Source organism: Phymastichus coffea, unplaced genomic scaffold, assembly GCF_024137745.1.
Source record: "Phymastichus coffea isolate CEN01 unplaced genomic scaffold, Cenicafe_Pcof_1.1 PCOF00136, whole genome shotgun sequence".
Classification (NCBI taxonomy): Eukaryota; Metazoa; Arthropoda; class Insecta; order Hymenoptera; family Eulophidae; genus Phymastichus; species Phymastichus coffea.
Genome location: NW_026706947.1, coordinates 234359 through 257905, shown reverse-complemented (window position 1 = coordinate 257905; position 23547 = coordinate 234359). Strand labels below are relative to the sequence as shown.

Genomic DNA, 23547 nt, shown 5'->3' with positions numbered 1-23547 from the left:
ACAATCCTCCATTAGATACCTCCCATTAACCATGCACCGCATGGTGACTTCAGTGAAATATATGTGCGCCGAACGGGAAGTGGTGCCGAAATGTTTTTTTTTCGATAAGCGGGCAGTGAACGTTCTATGCGAAGCGTATAACCGGTACCTCATCGGCCTAGAAATTTCGTCACACGAGAGGACCACCCTCTCGGAAATGAACGCAAGACGCATACTTGCATTATTTGAAAATGCAATCGTGGACAACTTACAACCATGGACATGGTGTCCAGCATTTCCTGTAACTTATCATCTCTGGAGATTGTAAGAATTTTTTAAAATAATCTCAATGAAATTTTTACAGTCAAGATCATCCTGAAATTAAACCAATGTACGAAAAAGTGAAAGACGAATATAACTGGATGCGGACACCTGAAGTGGCAGAAAAATTTTTATCTTTAGAAGATACTGTGCGAATTGTCAACAAATTTATTCTGCGAGCGTCGGATGGGACATACGACAAAAGCACCTTTCAAGCTGAATCGATGGCTGAACGCGCAGACGCACCATTGGGTTTTACCCAAATTGATAACCTCAGAAAAGGATTATATGCCAAAAAAAGTCGGCTTGAAATGCGTAATATGCTCAATAATGACAGAGCGTTTAAATTTTACGCTATCACAGAAGCACAAGTCGAAGACATGATTTATGCTTTCAAAATCAGTTGATAAATTTATTAAGACTACTATTTAATTTTCATGATAATTATAATCTCAGAATTTTATATGAAACAAAATGCATTTATAGTCACATAAGTTATATATCACATTTGACTTTTGCAGCCATCCGTACGTGAATAAGACCGATTCAACAGTTCCACCTCACCGCGTCATATACAGAAATCCTCGCATTCAAGTGCCGTTGACGACAACAGCAATGCCGAATTCGTCATTGGCAAGCCGTATGAAGGGGATACCCCTTAATTCATGCGCAGCGTGTCTTTGTTTACAGTGCCTTTTTCGCGTTCGTCGGATTTTGATATTGTCAAAAATGACTGAAAAACAAGATCATTGAATTTGCATCAAATTTTGCTTTCAACTCGGAAAAACGAGTTCGGAAACTATTGAAATGATGCAAAAGGCCTTCGGAAACGAATGTATGAGCAAAACACGAATAAAAGAGTGGTATAAACGGTTCAAGGATGGTCGCATTTCTGTCGATAGTGATTCTCGTTCCGGCCGACCTTCGATGACAAAAACCGCAGATAATATTGAGCGAGTGCGACTTGCAATCGGACAAGATCGTCGTATGACTGTGCGAGAACTAGAAGAAGACCTTGGGATACCAAAAACTATCATTTCAGGAATTTTAACCGAAAATTTAGGAATTAAACGCGTACCCTATTGAAAAAGATGACGTTATTTTATGACGTTATAAATAACGTTATAAAATAACATTATTTTATAACGTTATTCGACGTGTTACGAATTGGAACAAAAATAACGTTATTTTTCTAAACCTCGCGCCGAATGAAATAACGTTATTTCTCAAAATAACGTCATTTTCTTTACCAAAATCAAAATTGTACTGAATGCGATAACGTTATTTCTCAACAAAATAACGTAATTGTCTGCGAAGAATGTCATTTTTAAAATGAAATAACGTTATTTGCATCCCCGTTAAAATTTCCAAAATAACGTTATTGTTTGCGTTATCCCAGAATTTAACGTTATTAATCATTTATAACGTCATTTTTACCCCCGTAAAATTTACAGAAATAACGTTATTGTGCTGATTCAATAACGTTATTTCTAGGACTTAACGTTATTTTAAGTGATAACGTTATTTTTCACCATAAGTTTTAGAAATAACGTTATTGTGACGATCCAATAACGTTATCCCCTTTAATCAATATTTTTTTTACTACAGTGGAGATTTTTGTAAGATGAGGTATATATAATTTCGTAATTTTATTTTTCAGATATTTTATACATTTAAAATTACATATTTCATACAATGTATATTTACATATTTCATATATCATTAAAAAACAGAAGATAATATTCAATAAGAGTGCATATTTGGCACTGGACATAAGTATCTTTCATTATGACAATTCATATATACGCAAATTTTATCTATGTTATTAGTATTTATAGCGGTTAGTTCTTCACTAATAGCTACTACTCTTTTTATTTGGAATTGATCGAATTCATTATCGTCAATAATCTCTACAACATCTACATTTTTACATACAGTATATTCTTGCTCGGTTATTCTATCTATGATATAAAAAACAATTTGTATGAAATGATTATCAGTCGTTATTGCAAAGGAATTGTTTGTACGTAACCGTACAGTATTACAAGATAAGAATGTACAACCCGATTTAATTAATTTTTTATAAATAATAGCTGCATTTGATAGATTCAGTAATCTTGTCCACTCGGGCGTAGGACGAGAAAATACACCAAAATATCTCCCAACATTTGTTGTCAATACTTTCGTACATTCCTTTGTTTCTAAATATTTAACATAGTCAATTACTGGTGAATCAGGATAGTTTTCTAATATGAATTTCGTTAAAATTCGATCGCTTCTGTTCATACCAATCATTCTACATATTTGATATTGAACACCTTTTGCAGAATTTACCATTTTCACAATTTCCCCATTGCCGTTCTCAAACCCGTAGCCAGAGTGGTAATATAATGACCCCCAATTGATAGTGGATTGAACTGCATGTAATAACTGGTGAACATTGTATGTCATTGAGCTTCTTCCGTAATAAAATTCAGTTAACGCTACAAACAGTGTTAATAAACGATGCGCTTCGCGTAATTGTTCTCGAGTTATATTATCTCGAAGTAATATGTAATAAGCTCTTACAAAATAAGACCAATGTGTCGCGTAGACTCTCATTCGAGGAATCATTAAAAGCACGACCATACTGAAATACAAAATCCAATTTTGAAATTCTTTTGCTTTCCAATATTTTCGATCTTTTATGGAACGAGAGTTTCTCATAAGTTTGCTAGGAACAGTTATATTTCTTAACACCGCATCAATGCGGTCGATTTCTGCATTAGTTAATGAATAAGGCATATTACTAGTATCAAACCAATATTTAGCGAATTGCTTGCCTATGCCCAAATCCATAAAATGCATAGGATCGGGCACAAAACCAGAAATGATATTAAAATGTGTTAAGCGAGTAAGAACTGATTCATTAACAACGCCATTGATAGCTTGCCCAAATTCTACGGCCAGGCGAGCATCTCGCAAAGTATCCGCATGGTTTCTGTCTTCGATTGCTTCATCTAATGATATATATTTAACGCTGCCGCCTCGACCTACTGCTATGTAATAACCGGGATGTAAACACCAGTTGCACCCAAAATATCCATTAAATTGAACAATTCCTTGCATGGGGGCACGAGCTACAGAATCATCGCAAGAACATATGCTATATACATAAATAGTATGAAGTGTGCCTCGTATGTTACATGTTATACCTTCATCCGAAAATACATTCATTCTATTAACGAATGGTTCCAAAAACATGTTCATGTTTGGTTTGTTTCGTCCAAACCATAGACCACATACAATCGGTTTTGCGGTTCTTAATTTAAAAGGTAATTCATTTATTATTATTTGGATCGGCCAAATGGAGAAATTGGAGCTTTCAAAGACAGGAGAACCATCACAGTTGAATGTCACAGTTACAAATTGATTTTTCCGGTCATCGGGCAGAGAGTTTCTTAATCGTTTGTATAACAAACCATTGTGGAATTCATTCAAATGAGCCGCGTTGTCAGCACGTGCTTCAACTACAGACTGATAATATAACCAATTCTCTTCAACGTAATGCCTTATTTCCTCTTCCGGATTTATTATGCAGAAAAAGTCTCTATACGTAGGGTCGGTTACAGAAAATTCTAAATTACAAGGATCACAACGTGCATTCGGATCCTGTTCCCGATGAAATTGTCTAACATAACCCTTACAGTTAGGACATAGGGCATGATAATCTATATTATTTTCAAAGTTGAATAATTTATTAACTGAATATCGCGATTGAGGTAAAATATTGTTATTAAAAAATATGTTCAACATTTTAAATAAATCTGCTATTGCAGATTGTGACAGCTTATGGACTAGGGAAAATTTTAAGACTCCCAAAAATATTTCTGCTTTAGTAATGTTCACGCGAACATTGAGAGCCTCATTTGCATCGTCATCGTGTAGCATCTCCTCCAAAGGATTTTCTCTCACATTCAAATTCACCTGGAAAATAGGTTCGTATTCTGCCCAATCTTCATCGCTAGCTAACTCATCATCCTGCTCATGAAGAAGTTGCTCACGTATATTTATCCTTGCGTCATCCTTGATAACAATAAATATTATATTAGCCGTTGAACGCTAAATATTCAAGGTAGCTTTATACCTCGATTTCTATTTTTTTATATATCAATCAAATTGTTTTAATTTTTGAACATATATTATGTGTGAAAAAAATAAAATTTTTGCAATGAACTCAATATTTTCATTTTTTTTAAATAGATTTTAAAAGGATTTTTAGATACTTTTTCAAGTTCAAAATGAGCATTGCTTCCAATATTTTTCATGAAAGTGACTATAGGGTTTCATTTGGTTCGATAAGCGACACATAATAAAGGGTACCTAATATATAAATATTTCAAAAACAAAAAAACAAAAATAATTCCATTTAATTTACAGCATAAATTGTCAAAATAAAAATAATCTCTATTGAAAAGATCAATTTTTCAGATTTTTTGGTTGAACACATTGTACGATTTTTTCCTCATTTTTATAGTTTTAATAATCAAGAAGATTATTAATAAAAAAAAAAACGTGATTTTTTGGTACTATGCTAGAAGAAATTGAGATAAGATATAAATATTGATATTAATTTTGAAGATTTGTATTAGCTAATGAAATTAAATCATTTATATTACTAGTTATAATATAATAGATTCATTGTAATAGTTGTATGGAAAATTGATTGAAAAACAAGGCAACATGCAACCTAAACCTCTTACGGCGTCATCTTTTTTTCATGGAAAACATTTTATTTTATATTCGTATATTCATACCGTGATTTTCCATAATTTTTAAATAATAATTTCCAGTATTCATTTTTTGATTCATTATAATTTTATTTGTTGCTAATTCTAATTTAGTCTAGAAATTCTTTTCGATATAGAAATTATTTAATAATGATTTAAATTGATTTTGAATACGAAATTAGATTTAATTTTAATTATTACATTTAAGCTCAGCTCAGTAAGATCTTCAGCTTATTAAATAATACTTCCGTCCTCTCATTTGACATCAAATACTATTTAGACAAACCAAATAATTATTTCATGCAAATAATAACGTGTATAGTTTCATTAAAAAATATGATAATATGTAACAGCAATGTCAATGCACACAGTGTATATATTTATTGTCTAAGTATAAATTGTATTATCTTTGTGTTAATAAGAAGCTATGAATTTAAAAAAATAAGTAATCTTGTATTGAAAATTCCATGCCATTATTAAATAATTTCAGTGTATAGAAAGGAAAGTTTTGGACGAAGGTAGAATTTGCAGTAAACAATTTTTTCCAAACAACAGTTAGCACTTTGCAGTGTACAATTACATAATAAAAAAAATAGTAAAAAAAGTTTTCTAGTTAAAAACGTGCATATTATTTTCAATTGACCTTGATTTAATACTCAAGTTTCAAAGAAAGATTATGTTAGTTGTCAAATTTTTAATTGCAAATAACTTCACAAATTTGTACATACAAGTTAATATTTTTTTCAGTTAAAATAAAATCAGTCTCATATATGCATATTGTCATTAATTGATTCACTCTACAACAAAGTGCAACGTTATTATTTCTATATCTATTAAATAATTCAATAAATAATAAAAACAAAATAAAAAATAATATTCGTGTATGAGTGTACACATGTAAATAAAGTTTGTGTTTATTGTGAATACAATTACATTGTTCACATTTTAGGTATAGAGGAGTAAAGGCATGGCATATATGGCACATGAACTTTCCCAGAACTTCAAGAAATGTTTAAAATTTTAAAGAAGCCACCGTCAATTAAATAAGTTAAGAATTGTATATTAGTAAAGCCATTGAACAAGCATAATTTTTCCATGGTGGTCTTAAGTACGTATGCCATGCCATGATAATACTTTTTGTATTCGCAATTAGTCAATTTCGTATACTTACATTAATGTCACTTGCAGATTCAGAACTTGTATTGTTATTCAATATGACAGATGACAAGCTTTCATCCTGTAAAAAATATATAAATATACGTACTTAGGAAAAAAATAATTATAGCTATAACACTGTAAATATTTTCTATTACGTACCTCATTTAAATTTGAAAGTAATTCATTATCTGTAACATTTGATATTGCTATAGACATTGCATTAGAGCCTAGAGATGAGTTGGAATGAGAGTCATCATCATTGAGATTAGAGTCATCACTATCAGAATTATTATTTACCCTCTGCAAAATGTTTGCAACTTGCTAGAAAAATTAAAAAAAAAATTTTATTATAATATTGTTTATTTATAAAGCTATTACTATTATATTGCCAAGTTTCTGTACTTACTGCATAATTATTCCTCCATCTCTCATCATCAACACTGGAATCTGAAGAGCTTTGATCTCTTTCTCTCTCTCTTCTCCTTCGATTGTATCTTGTTGTTCTTGGCGTATTCAATGCTATATTAAATCTGTTCTTGTTATATCGATGTTCCATGGTTATCGTAACTGAAATATTCAATTAAATTCAGTTTATTAAAATAAAAATATTCTGTGAAACAATGAATAAATCTACAAACTGATATTTTGGTACTTACATCTTGATCTCACAGAACTAACACATATAAATAATAAAACGGGCGGGTAAATGATGCTAAACTAACTATAGAGATATACAGCTGTACTATTAGTGTATAGATCTCCGTGACCGCGACATACTTTTACGAAAAACTGTAAAGTACATTATATAATAAAATTCCGTGTTGTTCGCTCGTTATGAATCTGTTATTAAGAAAAAACCGCGACCTTTAGTTACCGAAATATTGTTAAAAAACTTGTTTGTGCTAGACGCTTTTTCAATATTTTTTTTTCTCCTCATCAGCAGCATATTTTTTTTCATTCAGACCACGCTAAACGATTGCGCCTAACTGTTTCATACAGAATAATATTTTATTTCGTTCAAAATAACCATGGTTTGATTTGACAATAGAACCAAAATAACTGTTTTTTGCAATATCAGCACAGATGGTATGGCTTACTACGCATGCGTGGCACACCGTCTTGCATAAATCAAGCATACGGTTTGGTTTATCGGCGTCTCAGTCAGAGACTCACCGCCATCTAGTAAAACTAAAACTAAACCGTCTAACATAGACAAGTTTTTTTAACAATATTTCAGAAACTGAGGGACAAAGTATTTTTTTAATAACGGATACGTAACGAGCGAATAATGCGCAATTTCTTTTTATATTTTACTTTACGGTTTTTTTGAAATAATGTGCTGGATCATGGAGATTCATAATAGAGAAAATATCCGTTACATCTAGGCTAGTCTAACTGGGGGCCTATTCTGAAAAAAAATTACAATTACAAAACACGAAAAATTACAACTAATTATCGGGTAAGTAGTTTTAATTAATATAATATTTAACAACTTTAATTAAAATTAATCTAACACTTAATGTAATACATAGATTCATATTAACTTTCTGATAATCATAGAACACAATTTAAAGAGTAGATTCTTGAAATAGTTGTATCCAACAAAAATGTGTTATAATAACATTTACAATGAACTCATATGTATTGAATGTAAATAATGATTGAAGTGACAAACTGATTTACCACAAAATTTTTTTTCAGAATAGGCCCCCTGTGTCTTCTTCCTCATTTCAAAGTCTCAGAATATATAAAATACAATAGTATATCTCTGCTAATATAGTTTGGGAACAAAATCATTATATCCTTGACAAAGAATTTTCTCTTCTTCAAAATACGAAAAATTACAACTAATTATTGGGTAAGTAGTTTTAATTAATATAATATTTAACAACTTTAATTAAAATTAATCTAACACTTAATGTAATACATAGATTCATATTAACGTTCTGATAATCATAGAACACAATTTAAAGAGTAGATTCTTGAAATAGTTGTATCCAACAAAAATGTGTTATAATAACATTTACAATGAACTCATATGTATTGAATGTAAATAATGATTGAAGTGACAAACTGATTTACCACAAAATTTTTTTTCAGAATAGGCCCCCTGTGTCTTCTTCCTCATTTCAAAGTCTCAGAATATATAAAATACAATAGTATATCTCTGCTAATATAGTTTGGGAACAAAATCATTATATCCTTGACAAAGAATTTTCTCTTCTTCAAAATACGAAAAATTACAACTAATTATTGGGTAAGTAGTTTTAATTAATATAATATTTAACAACTTTAATTAAAATTAATCTAACACTTAATGTAATACATAGATTCATATTAACGTTCTGATAATCATAGAACACAATTTAAAGAGTAGATTCTTGAAATAGTTGTATCCAACAAAAATGTGTTATAATAACATTTACAATGAACTCATATGTATTGAATGTAAATAATGATTGAAGTGACAAACTGGTTTACCACAAAATTTTTTTTCAGAATAGGCCCCCTGTGTCTTCTTCCTCATTTCAAAGTCTCAGAATATATAAAATATAATAGTATATCTCTGCTAATATAGTTTGGGAACAAAATCATTATATCCTTGACAAAGAATTTTCTCTTCTTCAAAATACGAAAAATTACAACTAATTATTGGGTAAGTAGTTTTAATTAATATAATATTTAACAACTTTAATTAAAATTAATCTAACACTTAATGTAATACATAGATTCATATTAACGTTCTGATAATCATAGAATACAATTTAAAGAGTAGATTCTTGAAATAGTTGTATCCAACAAAAATGTGTTATAATAACATTTACAATGAACTCATATGTATTGAATGTAAATAATGATTGAAGTGACAAACTGATTTACCACAAAATTTTTTTTCAGAATAGGCCCCCTGTGTCTTCTTCCTCATTTCAAAGTCTCAGAATATATATAATACAATAGTATATCTCTGCTAATATAGTTTGGGAACAAAATCATTATATCCTTGACAAAGAATTTTCTCTTCTTCAAAATACGAAAAATTACAACTAATTATTGGGTAAGTAGTTTTAATTAATATAATATTTAACAACTTTAATTAAAATTAATCTAACACTTAATGTAATACATAGATTCATATTAACGTTCTGATAATCATAGAACACAATTTAAAGAGTAGATTCTTGAAATAGTTGTATCCAACAAAAATGTGTTATAATAACATTTACAATGAACTCATATGTATTGAATGTAAATAATGATTGAAGTGACAAACTGATTTACCACAAAATTTTTTTTCAGAATAGGCCCCCTGTGTCTTCTTCCTCATTTCAAAGTCTCAGAATATATATAATACAATAGTATATCTCTGCTAATATAGTTTGGGAACAAAATCATTATATCCTTGACAAAGAATTTTCTCTTCTTCAAAATACGAAAAATTACAACTAATTATTGGGTAAGTAGTTTTAATTAATATAATATTTAACAACTTTAATTAAAATTAATCTAACACTTAATGTAATACATAGATTCATATTAACGTTCTGATAATCATAGAACACAATTTAAAGAGTAGATTCTTGAAATAGTTGTATCCAACAAAAATGTGTTATAATAACATTTACAATGAACTCATATGTATTGAATGTAAATAATGATTGAAGTGACAAACTGGTTTACCACAAAATTTTTTTTCAGAATAGGCCCCCTGTGTCTTCTTCCTCATTTCAAAGTCTCAGAATATATAAAATATAATAGTATATCTCTGCTAATATAGTTTGGGAACAAAATCATTATATCCTTGACAAAGAATTTTCTCTTCTTCAAAATACGAAAAATTACAACTAATTATTGGGTAAGTAGTTTTAATTAATATAATATTTAACAACTTTAATTAAAATTAATCTAACACTTAATGTAATACATAGATTCATATTAACGTTCTGATAATCATAGAATACAATTTAAAGAGTAGATTCTTGAAATAGTTGTATCCAACAAAAATGTGTTATAATAACATTTACAATGAACTCATATGTATTGAATGTAAATAATGATTGAAGTGACAAACTGATTTACCACAAAATTTTTTTTCAGAATAGGCCCCCTGTGTCTTCTTCCTCATTTCAAAGTCTCAGAATATATATAATACAATAGTATATCTCTGCTAATATAGTTTGGGAACAAAATCATTATATCCTTGACAAAGAATTTTCTCTTCTTCAAAATACGAAAAATTACAACTAATTATTGGGTAAGTAGTTTTAATTAATATAATATTTAACAACTTTAATTAAAATTAATCTAACACTTAATGTAATACATAGATTCATATTAACGTTCTGATAATCATAGAACACAATTTAAAGAGTAGATTCTTGAAATAGTTGTATCCAACAAAAATGTGTTATAATAACATTTACAATGAACTCATATGTATTGAATGTAAATAATGATTGAAGTGACAAACTGATTTACCACAAAATTTTTTTTCAGAATAGGCCCCCTGTGTCTTCTTCCTCATTTCAAAGTCTCAGAATATATATAATACAATAGTATATCTCTGCTAATATAGTTTGGGAACAAAATCATTATATCCTTGACAAAGAATTTTCTCTTCTTCAAAATACGAAAAATTACAACTAATTATTGGGTAAGTAGTTTTAATTAATATAATATTTAACAACTTTAATTAAAATTAATCTAACACTTAATGTAATACATAGATTCATATTAACGTTCTGATAATCATAGAACACAATTTAAAGAGTAGATTCTTGAAATAGTTGTATCCAACAAAAATGTGTTATAATAACATTTACAATGAACTCATATGTATTGAATGTAAATAATGATTGAAGTGACAAACTGGTTTACCACAAAATTTTTTTTCAGAATAGGCCCCCTGTGTCTTCTTCCTCATTTCAAAGTCTCAGAATATATAAAATATAATAGTATATCTCTGCTAATATAGTTTGGGAACAAAATCATTATATCCTTGACAAAGAATTTTCTCTTCTTCAAAATACGAAAAATTACAACTAATTATTGGGTAAGTAGTTTTAATTAATATAATATTTAACAACTTTAATTAAAATTAATCTAACACTTAATGTAATACATAGATTCATATTAACGTTCTGATAATCATAGAATACAATTTAAAGAGTAGATTCTTGAAATAGTTGTATCCAACAAAAATGTGTTATAATAACATTTACAATGAACTCATATGTATTGAATGTAAATAATGATTGAAGTGACAAACTGATTTACCACAAAATTTTTTTTCAGAATAGGCCCCCTGTGTCTTCTTCCTCATTTCAAAGTCTCAGAATATATATAATACAATAGTATATCTCTGCTAATATAGTTTGGGAACAAAATCATTATATCCTTGACAAAGAATTTTCTCTTCTTCAAAATACGAAAAATTACAACTAATTATTGGGTAAGTAGTTTTAATTAATATAATATTTAACAACTTTAATTAAAATTAATCTAACACTTAATGTAATACATAGATTCATATTAACGTTCTGATAATCATAGAACACAATTTAAAGAGTAGATTCTTGAAATAGTTGTATCCAACAAAAATGTGTTATAATAACATTTACAATGAACTCATATGTATTGAATGTAAATAATGATTGAAGTGACAAACTGATTTACCACAAAATTTTTTTTCAGAATAGGCCCCCTGTGTCTTCTTCCTCATTTCAAAGTCTCAGAATATATATAATACAATAGTATATCTCTGCTAATATAGTTTGGGAACAAAATCATTATATCCTTGACAAAGAATTTTTTCTTCTTCAAAATACGAAAAATTACAACTAATTATTGGGTAAGTAGTTTTAATTAATATAATATTTAACAACTTTAATTAAAATTAATCTAACACTTAATGTAATACATAGATTCATATTAACGTTCTGATAATCATAGAACACAATTTAAAGAGTAGATTCTTGAAATAGTTGTATCCAACAAAAATGTGTTATAATAACATTTACAATGAACTCATATGTATTGAATGTAAATAATGATTGAAGTGACAAACTGATTTACCACAAAATTTTTTTTCAGAATAGGCCCCCTGTGTCTTCTTCCTCATTTCAAAGTCTCAGAATATATATAATACAATAGTATATCTCTGCTAATATAGTTTGTGAACAAAATCATTATATCCTTGACAAAGAATTTTCTCTTCTTCAAAACACGAAAAATTACAACTAATTATTGGGTAAGTAGTTTTAATTAATATAATATTTAACAACTTCAATTAAAATTAATCTAACACTTAATGTAATACATAGATTCATATTAACGTTCTGATAATCATAGAACACAATTTAACGAGTAGATTCTTGAAATAGTTGTATCCAACAAAAATGTGTTATAATAACATTTACAATGAACTCATATGTATTGAATGTAAATAATGATATTGTCACATTCTTGTAAATGTGAGTGTATAATTTTGTTAAATGACAATTATTAGTTTATTTGTATTAGGAAAGCAACTGTGATTGATTAGTCAGTGAGCCTATACGAATAATCCTCTTTGAAGTAGCAAAGTATTGGTTTATGTCACTAACTAATTGTTGTATCTGAAATTGAATATTCAGCACCGCAATATTTCTGACATCATGTACATTCTTTTTTTTTTATAAGATTTTGAACATTTTTTTTTATTTTTATTTTTACCAGACAATTTAGACATGTGCCAATTTTTTGTCAATCCACAGAGATGGAAGGCTCACGCAAGAGATTGGATACAAAAAATAAACTTATAAACTAAACTTAAAACCAGAATATATACATCTTAATCTACTTTTCCTTGCTCTTTAATTACTAAAAGATACCTATAACATTTTACACATTTTATTAAATTTCTTTGTCACATTCTTGTAAATGTGAGTGTATAATTTTGTTAAATGACAATTATTAGTTTATTTGTATTAGGAAAGCAACTGTGATTGATTAGTCAGTGAGCCTATACGAATAATCCTCTTTGAAGTAGCAAAGTATTGGTTTATGTCACTAACTAATTGTTGTATCTGAAATTGAATATTCAGCACCGCAATATTTCTGACATCATGTACATTCTTTTTTTTTATAAGATTTTGAACATTTTTTTTTATTTTTATTTTTACCAGACAATTTAGACATGTGCCAATTTTTTGTCAATCCACAGAGATGGAAGGCTCACGCAAGAGATTGGATACAAAAAATAAACTTATAAACTAAACTTAAAACCAGAATATATACATCTTAATCTACTTTTCCTTGCTCTTTAATTACTAAAAGATACCTATAACATTTTACACATTTTATTAAATTTCTTTGTCACATTCTTGTAAATGTGAGTGTATAATTTTGTTAAATGACAATTATTAGTTTATTTGTATTAGGAAAGCAACTGTGATTGATTAGTCAGTGAGCCTATACTAATAATCCTCTTTGAAGTAGCAAAGTATTGGTTTATGTCACTAACTAATTGTTGTATCTTAAATTGAATATTCAGCACCGCAATATTTCTGACATCATGTACATTCTTTTTTTTTATAAGATTTTGAACATTTTTTTTTATTTTTATTTTTACCAGACAATTTAGACATGTGCCAATTTTTTGTCAATCCACAGAGATGGAAGGCTCACGCATGAGATTGGATACAAAAAATAAACTTATAAACTAAACTTAAAACCAGAATATATACATCTTATTCTACTTTTCCTTGCTCTTTAATTACTAAAATATACCTATAACATTTTACACATTTTATTAAATTTCTTTGTCACATTCTTGTAAATGTGAGTGTATAATTTTGTTAAATGACAATTATTAGTTTATTTGTATTAGGAAAGCAACTGTGATTGATTAGTCAGTGAGCCTATACGAATAATCCTCTTTGAAGTAGCAAAGTATTGGTTTATGTCACTAACTAATTGTTGTATCTTAAATTGAATATTCAGCACCGCAATATTTCTGACATCATGTACATTCTTTTTTTTTATAAGATTTTGAACATTTTTTTTTATTTTTATTTTTACCAGACAATTTAGACATGTGCCAATTTTTTGTCAATCCACAGAGATGGAAGGCTCACGCATGAGATTAGATACAAAAAATAAACTTATAAACTAAACTTAAAACCAGAATATATACATCTTATTCTACTTTTCCTTGCTCTTTAATTACTAAAATATACCTATAACATTTTACACATTTTATTAAATTTCTTTCATTTTACATTTTCTGTCTACAATTTTTTGATTCCTCTTTTCTATATCAAGTATTGCAGAAATTATGTGATTATTAAACTTACAAACTTCACTTGTAGCAAATTATTTGAAGAGCAATGGGTGAAAACGATAGTGGATTGGACAATGAAGAAGAAACAAAGGATTATGTTGCAGCAATTAGATTCTATATTGATACAAACAAAGTGCATTTCATATCTACTTCAAAAATACAGAAATTTGATATCACTCATAAAAAATTTCCATATGATGCAAATGTGGAAAATGGATTGGATCCTGAAGGAGAAATTATTTTTGAACCTGCTATCATTTTAGATGTGTCGGATGACAAGAATAATCTGATGAATAAAGAAAAAAGATGGTTGAAGCCTACAAAAAGGCGCAGTGTTGTACTATACGAGTTAGCTAAAAAGGCTGAAAAGGCTGACAAATCAAAAAAAAGTACAAAACCTGTTCTTTCATTGAACTCTACAGATAAAGACGTAAGGATTCAATTTTATTTTTTATTAAAACTAGCGTAGTTAAGCAGCATCACCTTCTATATATTTTTTTTTGTTTCTTAACTAAATTATTTTGTACTACAGTCTAAATAAATCAAAACATTTGGAAGTAGTATTTAAAAATTTCTGTTACATGACATAGATCAAATCATTTTGTAAATTGAAACATTATAATATTTATTCTATTTTTTTAGAAATAATTCATGTTATTAAAAAAAATGTTACATTCCATTCAAATTTGAAAATATTTCATTTCAAATTTCCACGTCGTTGAAAATAATATCTCATTTTTTATTCAGGTACCTCCTTCTATAAATTATGCTAACGATAATGTGCATAAAAAGCTTTTGTTTACTAACAATTTGGAATTTGATGATGATGAAGATAAGGATCAAATTATTGAAAATCTTCGAAATCAACTCAAAGAGCTACAAGACAAAAATAAGTCAGCAAAGAGTGCTATGCCCGTTGAAGTCAGAAACAATGAGAGTAGTCCGAGAGGCAAGCATTCCGTACCAGTTTGCTCTGAAACTATTGTAAATCCCTGTACAGTTGTTTTAACCAGTAAGTAATAAAGGAAATAATTAATTAATAATTTTTGTATATAATATAAATAAATTTTAAAAAACAAATGATCTATGTTTCAGAAGCATTAGAAGCTGAAGGGCATTCCGGGAATAATATGCAATTATCTATTAAATCACCTCCATCCAAATGTTTTGCAAGAGCGTCTACATCACGTTTTGTCGAGAAAGAACATTATTATTCAGACGAAGAAAACGTAAAAGTTCAAAAGAAAAATCGAGCTCAATATTCAGGATTGAAAAGAAAAGCCTCAAGATCAATACACAATCAAACATCAGAAACAGCTACTTCATCAAACAGTTTAAAGCCCTCTTTTCATGAAGATATGGACAACATTATCGAATATAAAGAAGCAATTCCAAAAAAGATGTCCAAAGAGAAATCTAAACGAGAATTTAGATTGAGAACTGAAAAAAATGAATCAAAATTTATTCGTAAGGAAGTTAAAAAAGATGCTGCTGGCAACAAAAATGCTGATGCTAACAAGAAGTATAAAAGAAAGATTAAAAAGATACAATATGATACCGATGATTATACTAAATCTGATTTAATACAGAGAGAGAAATTGACTACTTGGGAAAAAGGAGCAACTGATGGGCAGCCTAAAGTATGTATTAATATAATCATTAAAAAAATAATTTTTCTTTGAATACTAATAAACACGAACTAAAAATAAAATCTTTATAGATGACCATGTTTCATTTACATTACGGTGTATCTATTCCACGAAAAGCTTGGAGAAAGGCTAAAAAAGCGTCGTCCAGCTACAAGTTTATCCGTGAACTGTACCCACACTTGTGGAAACTACATGAATTTGTTAAGCTGGCTGTACAAATTGATAGAACAAAAGATACGAATGGTAGAGAACCAATAGACTCTAGACTCTTTGAAGCTCTCAAAAGTAGCTATAATGATTTTTTAATATCTTTCAGTAAATTATTTGAAATACATCAATTATCAATTTGCAGAAAGTTATGTACAATATTTATTCCATAAAGAAATTATCACACAAGAAATGTCAACAAAACAACAAGCAAAGCACATTAACAAATTTGGACGATTTTTTGGAACTGTCATTGCTCAAGAAAGAGAAAAGTTCTTTAGAATAAACAGTCGACAGGATTCTGGAGATGATTTATCTGAGAGTGGGGACCTAGAAGTACAAAATGAAGAAGAAAACAAATCTGAAAATGATGATTGGTCAGGCAATGAAGCTTCTGAAGATGAAGATGATTAAGTTATATTATTGACGATTATAATTTTTTGTTCTGTTTTTTACTAAACTATTTCTTTTATTTATAGTATTTATTACTTAGCTTTAACTTGATACAATTTTATTTGTAATAGGTATAAGAATTCAATGTCTTCCTAGAAGTAATGTTTTAATTTAAGTATTAACTAAAAACGTTTTAAGAGTTTATTAATATATCTTACATTACGATTACCTTAATTTGCAATAATTTGCCTTTGCAATATTATTCATGAATCATTCTAAACTTGTGCATGTAATGTATTTAAAATTGCTTTCGTTGCAAGATAACTTTTCTTACGATAATTAGAATAAATATTTCATATATTGTTTAAAAATATTTTTGAAAATATGTATTTTATTATAATAAAATAAATAATATTTCGTATCAGCAAATAACATCATTAAATGGAATAAAGTAAAGACCCAGGGCAGCTGTGGGCATAAAAAAATTAAAAATAACGTTATTGGATCGTCACAATAACGTTATTTCTAAAACTTATGGTGAAAAATAACGTTATCACTTAAAATAACGTTAAGTCCTAGAAATAACGTTATTGAATCAGCACAATAACGTTATTTCTGTAAATTTTACGGGGGTAAAAATGACGTATAAATGATTAATAACGTTAAATTCTGGGATAACGCAAACAATAACGTTATTTTGGAAATTTTAACGGGGATGCAAATAACGTTATTTCATTTTAAAAATGACATTCTTCGCAGACAATTACGTTATTTTGTTGAGAAATAACGTTATCGCATTCAGTACAATTTTGATTTTGGTAAAGAAAATGACGTTATTTTGAGAAATAACGTTATTTCATTCGGCGCGAGGTTTAGAAAAATAACGTTATTTTTGTTCCAATTCGTAACACGTCGAATAACGTTATAAAATAATGTTATTTTATAACGTTATTTATAACGTCATAAAATAACGTCATCTTTTTCAATAGGGGTGTGTGCGAAATTCATCCCAAAATTGCTCACAGCAGAGCAGAAGAACATTCGCTTAGATATCGCTCTGGACAATCTGGAAATGGTCAATAATGATGATAATGTGCTTAGAAAAGTTATTACAGGTGATGAATCATGGGTTTATGATTATGATCCTGAAACAAAACAACAATCTTCACAGTGGAAGCATTCTGAATCGCCAAGACCAAAAAAAGCACGTCAAAGTCGGAGCAATGTTAAGTCAATGATGATTGTCTTTTTCGATTATGAAGGTGTTGTACATCATGAATATGCACCAACAGGTCAGACAATCAATAAAGAATACTACGTTCAAATTTTGAAACGTTTGCGTGATGCAGTAAGAAGAAAACGGCCGCACTTTTGTGAAAGTGGTGACTGGTTTCTCCATCACGATAATGCGCCAGCGCATTCATCCAATCTTGTGCAGCAGTTTTTGAGCAAACACAATATCGCACTGCTTCGACAACCTCCATACAATCCCGACATAGCCCCTTATGACTTTTGGCTGTTTCCAAAACTAAGAAAACCACTCAAAGGACACTGATTCGATGACAAAACAACGGTTGAAAACAATGCGACGAGTGTACTTATGGCTATCCATAAAAGTGAGTTCCAGGACTGTTTTGAAAAGTGGAAACATCGATGGAACCGTGTTATTCAATCAAGTGGGGATTACTTTGAAGGATGCCACCCACCAGATGATAAAGAATAACGCTAGCACGAAAATATAAAGGTAGGCCCGATACTTTCCGGACAGACCTCGTACGAGTATATTATGAATATCATAATAATATCATAGAATTTAAAAAGGTATTTGATTATATGTAATATCTTTTGCTTTTTTAGTTGCGATATCTCAATGCTTGGTTTAGTGTAAAATAGAAATGTAATTCAAAATTACCAACGAACATTAGAGGTAATAATGCATGAACATTTGAAAAAAAAAACGTTGATTTTAACAAAATTTATTACTTGAGATGAAGTATCAGAAGGAATTTAAGAAATTTTTTAAATATATATATATATAAGAGCTATAAAAAAAATTAATGAAATGTAGAAACAAAGATTCACCAATAATGTCAAAAGTTATGAAAAATAACACTCCAAAATGCACAGAAAAACACGTTTGAATTGTAGAATTTTATAAAATTATAAAGTAACATTATTGTCATTATCTTTATTATTTGTTATACAGTAAGCCTGATGATGATTTCTCTTTATAAATTGGAACAAGATTATCCGTTTTTCATACTTTTAGTTATTTATCAAAGGCAAAGATCTCGATATCAATAATTTAATGATAACATTTTAATATTGAAATTTTCGAGAATCTAAAATAAAACATTCAGTTTTATTGAGTTTTATAAAGTTTCCGTCGACTATCGAAACTTAAGAAATGTATTATATATTGTAGCTTAACGAAAGATTATTATGTAACAATTTTTATTCTATAAAATGTTTTCAATATATTGCAATATAATAACAATTTGTCATTGTATTATTTTTACCTACAACTTATCATACCTGGTATGGCATATTCAACTGATATCTGGACATTAATTTTTAATGAGAAACTTTATTTGCTATTTAGTGTTTGAGAAGCAATAAAATGCAAAATATTCACGGAGCCGCAAAAATAAACAAAATTAAAAAATTACATAATCAAGCCGACTCATGCAGTTAAGTTAATCTATTGCAGTGACGATAAACACGGTTGATTAAACAGCAACTGATGTGTGATTAATTGCAATATGGAGAGGGACATCGTAGAAAAAAGGACGGTCTAAATGTCAGCTATAGTAATCGCTACATCAGTTTCTTGCATATCGTCAGTACGTCTCAATCATTTTTGTATTGGGTCGAATGTTATATATACATTTTTATATATGTATTCTTAAAAATTTCGTTTTTATATGCAACAATAATAGATAACATAACGTTAAATCTTTTATTTGAAACTGCAATTATAAAAGATATCACTATTATCTACGATATACTGCAACAGAATGACATCAAATAACACTGATACAAAAAAAGTAAAGAAACTGATTCTCCGAGATTTGCAAACACTTCTTCGAGAAATAATAGGTAATGAGGTGATTGTCGTAAAGTATGATACGACAAATTTGTTACCAAAGGGTGAAAACTACTCAAGTACAATGCTCAAAGTTAATTCACTGATCAAGAGAACTGAAGATTCGCCCGAAGAGAGTCTAGCTCTTGTTGCCAAAATGATACCCTTGACAGAATTTCAACAGAGTTATCTTAACTGCACCGCGTCGTTCAATAAGGAAATGTTCGTGTATAAGACATTAATGTCTACATTCAGAGAGCTCGAGAAAGAAATTGGTGTCAAGGACGAAGATTTGATTGACATAACTCCAAAATACTACGGAGGCAGGCTCTCGATGAACAAAGAAAAATTAGACGTTGCCGACGAAGATGCAGTTATGCTAATGGAGAACCTGAAAGAGCTTGGATATTGTACAATGAACAGAATCAAAGGTAACTACGAATATTTACTTATTAACTGACTTTTTTTAAAACTACGTTGTTAAAATATCATAAGAGATTCTATTTTTTTGCTTATAACGTTTTAAGTAATGAAGTTTTAGTAAGAGAAACATTAATTATTTTTATACGAGTCGGGCACTTCAATTTTTTTGTGTGAAAATATTTTATGTAAAAAATGCTTCTATCGAATTACTAATAAAAAGAAATCCTACAAAAATTGTAAAATTGCTTGTTTACCTATAGTACCATAGAATTTAATTCTTGTAAACTATTATTCTCTTATCGATCCTGCTCTATAAAATAAATTTATACACATTCATATAATAAAAATTGTCAAAAAATTTATTAAATTTTCATTCAACTAAATGCGAAGTGATAATTTCTTTTTTTCAACATTTTTTGTTTAACAACGATGTATGAAAATTACATAATTCCACTTTATTTTCAAAAACATTTAAAATTTCATTTATTAAAAGATCTCGGCTTGTTTAAAATTTTCAAATAAGAGAAAAATATTTATTGATCTTTGGATATTCAAACTGAAACTAGTCAAGCGTGCATATTTTTATTCATATATGCAAATTCTACTGTCGGAAATTATATTTATATAGAGTCAGTGAATATAGACATTTATTATTATCGATTACTTAAATAATTAGGTAAATATGAATAAGTTTTGTGAAACAATTTTTAAATAATCGCGTAGTTACACCGGTTATCATTAATATTGAACTTTAAAATAATTGTATGTATTTATAATATAATTCGTTTGAATAGGTTTAAATCTAAATAACGCTAAACTGGCGCTTAAGGATCTAGCACGATTCCACACGTTGTCAATGGCATTGAAAGAGAAAAATCCAACATTTTTCAGAGAAGCTAAGAAGCCTTTAAATGCTCTTCCATTTAAACTACTGGGAAACGAATTCGACGACGCGATAAATTACACTATTGCTGCTATCTGTAAAGATCCACGAATCGCTAAATACGAAGATCGTATCAGAGCATCAATAGAAGCTAATAAAGATTGGGAAAAAGTTTTAAGTATTGTACCAGAAGAACCTTGGGTCGCTATAAGCCACGGCGATTTTTGGGTGAACAATATGCTCTTCCAACAAGGTAACATACTCTAAAGTACATGAAATCAGTTTATATTAAATGAAACATCTCTTAGCATACTTATATTATTAAAAAAGGCAGAAGCGTTTAAATTTTATTTACGTATTTTCATCAATACCTAAATGACTACGTATTATTTACGACACGATTTCAGGAAAGTAACAACGAATAATATAGAGACCCTTTCATGAAATTTATTCATGAAAAAAAGGTATTGATGTTATTTTTTACATTTTAATAAATTTATATAAGTATCGGATTATATGACATTACACAGAATAAATACATTTATCAACAAAATTTTTTAAATATTTGTAGTATTCTTTTCTAATTTGATTTTTTATAGTAGTCCAATTATATTAGAAGAAAATGGCTAAAGTCTATTATCCTAAATAAAGATCTTTTTAACTACTTACATAGTAATGTTACATAGAAGTAGCATTTAAAATTCTTTCAAATAATTAAACCTGATTACTAAATAAATTAATTTTAATCATTCAATATATCTATCAGAAAATGGGCAAGTCAAAGACATCAAATTCGTCGACTTTCAAATGACGAGGGTTAGTAGCCCAACGATAGATCTGCCATACTTTCTATGCACCAGCGTCGAAATAGATGTTATGGAAAATTACTTTGATGAACTTTTAGATATTTATTATGACAGTTTGATCGACTTCTCAAAGATGATGGGCCTTGACACAAATCTATTTTCGAGGACAAGTTTTGATCAGCAACTGAACAAAGATGCAAAGAGTGAATTATTACACTGTTTGCTTGCAGCCAAATTTTTCACCCAAGAGGTGGCCGACGATGTTGATCTTAATGATATGGTAAATTCACTTATGATGACTAAAGCCACTAATTTGTATCTTGAACGGTCATGGATGATTGTATCTAAATTTGTTGAAAAAGAATGGATATGAAAATATGCATTTTAATTTTATAAATGTTGTAAAGATTTGTTGAACATATTTTGTATACATATTTTTACGATAAAATAAGTTGTTAAATAGTTAAACGCTATTCGGTAACTTTAATTACTTCTTCGTAGATCTTAATTTTCTAGTCAGTTAACAAAGTATTTACAAGAAATCAAGTTTATAAAATATTCAAAAAAAATTGTCTATACACAGAGAAATAATATATTAATATGCTCATTTTTCTGGATTTACACGTCATGCTCTATCTTGCCTTGTTTTTTTGAGTAATAAATTTGAAGTCATGTCACGTACAATTCTTATATACGTAAAAATAAATTGTATTGAGCTAATTATAACTATAAAATCAAATTTACATTCTTAATTTATAAACTACTATATATATGTCTACCAAAATCCAATTTTTTCTTATTAACTAACCATGAATGATGAATTGTTAGTTCATATCGACGATATTGATCAAAAGTTCATAATGTCTTGTCATTGTCATGTCACGCCTGCTGTTCAATCCAATAATGAAGCAATTAACGAATTCATTTAGGCTATCAAATAAATACAATGCTTTCAAGATAAGAAAGTTTGTATTGAGCGGCTTTTTATATACGTGTAGACGCAGACATTGTCCTTGTCTCTCGCTCGATTAGAACATTGTTATCGCGGTAAAACCATTTTTTATATATTTTCTCATCCACTATAGTTTTATGAAGAAAGAAAGCATCGGCAGAAAACAAAAGAATTTAACTAAATAATATAAAATAAATCAATATTTATAAGATCCCATACATAGACAATTTGTTGCAATTTCTTTCGCGTCAATGGCCTAAAATATCAATATAGTGAGTACTTGAAATACTTGAAAAACGCACACTAACATATGACTGTTGTGAACTTAAGCATAAATGATTATGGAAAATCGTTCTGATAAAAATTAGCTATTCATAGTTTAATCAGTGACTTCAATAAAGGCGTTTATAGACTTAGATCTTATGCTTCACTATGCCCAAATAACCAGCTTTCATAATTAAATTTCTTGCTCTTACAAAGAGACAAAGAGTACCTGAATGTTTTTGAAATAATACCATAATAAGTGATTCAATATTTCAATTGTTTAAGTAAAAATCAACGCATTGGTACGGAAATTTCATATTCGTCATAGGCGGACCGCT

General features: G+C 28.7%; 3 protein-coding genes across 10 annotated transcripts; 2 read left to right on the top strand and 1 right to left on the bottom strand.

Moving 5' to 3' along the window:
* Positions 1 to 1999: 1999 nt before the first annotated feature.
* Positions 2000 to 6788, bottom strand: LOC131671809 (uncharacterized). The gene is made up of 4 exons (XM_058948539.1): positions 6634 to 6788; positions 6387 to 6548; positions 6241 to 6306; positions 2000 to 4365 (listed from the first exon to the last, which is right to left on the bottom strand). The coding sequence occupies exons 1-4, from the start codon at positions 6781 to 6783 to the stop codon at positions 2044 to 2046; spliced, it is 2700 nt and encodes an 899-aa protein (XP_058804522.1). The 5' UTR covers positions 6784 to 6788; the 3' UTR covers positions 2000 to 2043.
* An 851-nt stretch (positions 6789 to 7639) lies between these two features.
* Positions 7640 to 17126, top strand: LOC131671811 (uncharacterized). 8 transcript variants are annotated; one of them, XM_058948548.1, is made up of 18 exons: positions 7640 to 7686; positions 7929 to 8085; positions 8328 to 8484; positions 8727 to 8883; positions 9126 to 9282; positions 9525 to 9681; positions 9924 to 10080; positions 10323 to 10479; positions 10722 to 10878; positions 11121 to 11277; positions 11520 to 11676; positions 11919 to 12075; positions 12318 to 12474; positions 14576 to 14977; positions 15295 to 15559; positions 15646 to 16187; positions 16268 to 16481; positions 16549 to 17126. In XM_058948548.1, exons 14-18 carry the CDS (start codon positions 14594 to 14596, stop codon positions 16815 to 16817), a joined length of 1674 nt encoding a protein of 557 aa, XP_058804531.1. In that variant the 5' UTR covers positions 7640 to 7686; positions 7929 to 8085; positions 8328 to 8484; positions 8727 to 8883; positions 9126 to 9282; positions 9525 to 9681; positions 9924 to 10080; positions 10323 to 10479; positions 10722 to 10878; positions 11121 to 11277; positions 11520 to 11676; positions 11919 to 12075; positions 12318 to 12474; positions 14576 to 14593; the 3' UTR covers positions 16818 to 17126. The 8 variants fall into 8 exon arrangements, with proteins under 8 accessions (XP_058804531.1, XP_058804526.1, XP_058804530.1 ...); XM_058948543.1 differs by having other exon boundaries at positions 9131 to 9282; positions 15643 to 16187; positions 16549 to 17123; XM_058948547.1 differs by having other exon boundaries at positions 9530 to 9681; positions 15643 to 16187; positions 16549 to 17123.
* Positions 17127 to 19691: 2565 nt separating this feature from the next.
* LOC131671813 (uncharacterized) lies at positions 19692 to 23137 on the top strand. The gene is made up of 3 exons (XM_058948551.1): positions 19692 to 20312; positions 21099 to 21440; positions 21954 to 23137. Exons 1-3 carry the CDS (start codon positions 19814 to 19816, stop codon positions 22364 to 22366), a joined length of 1254 nt encoding a protein of 417 aa, XP_058804534.1. The 5' UTR covers positions 19692 to 19813; the 3' UTR covers positions 22367 to 23137.
* Positions 23138 to 23547: the final 410 nt, after the last annotated feature.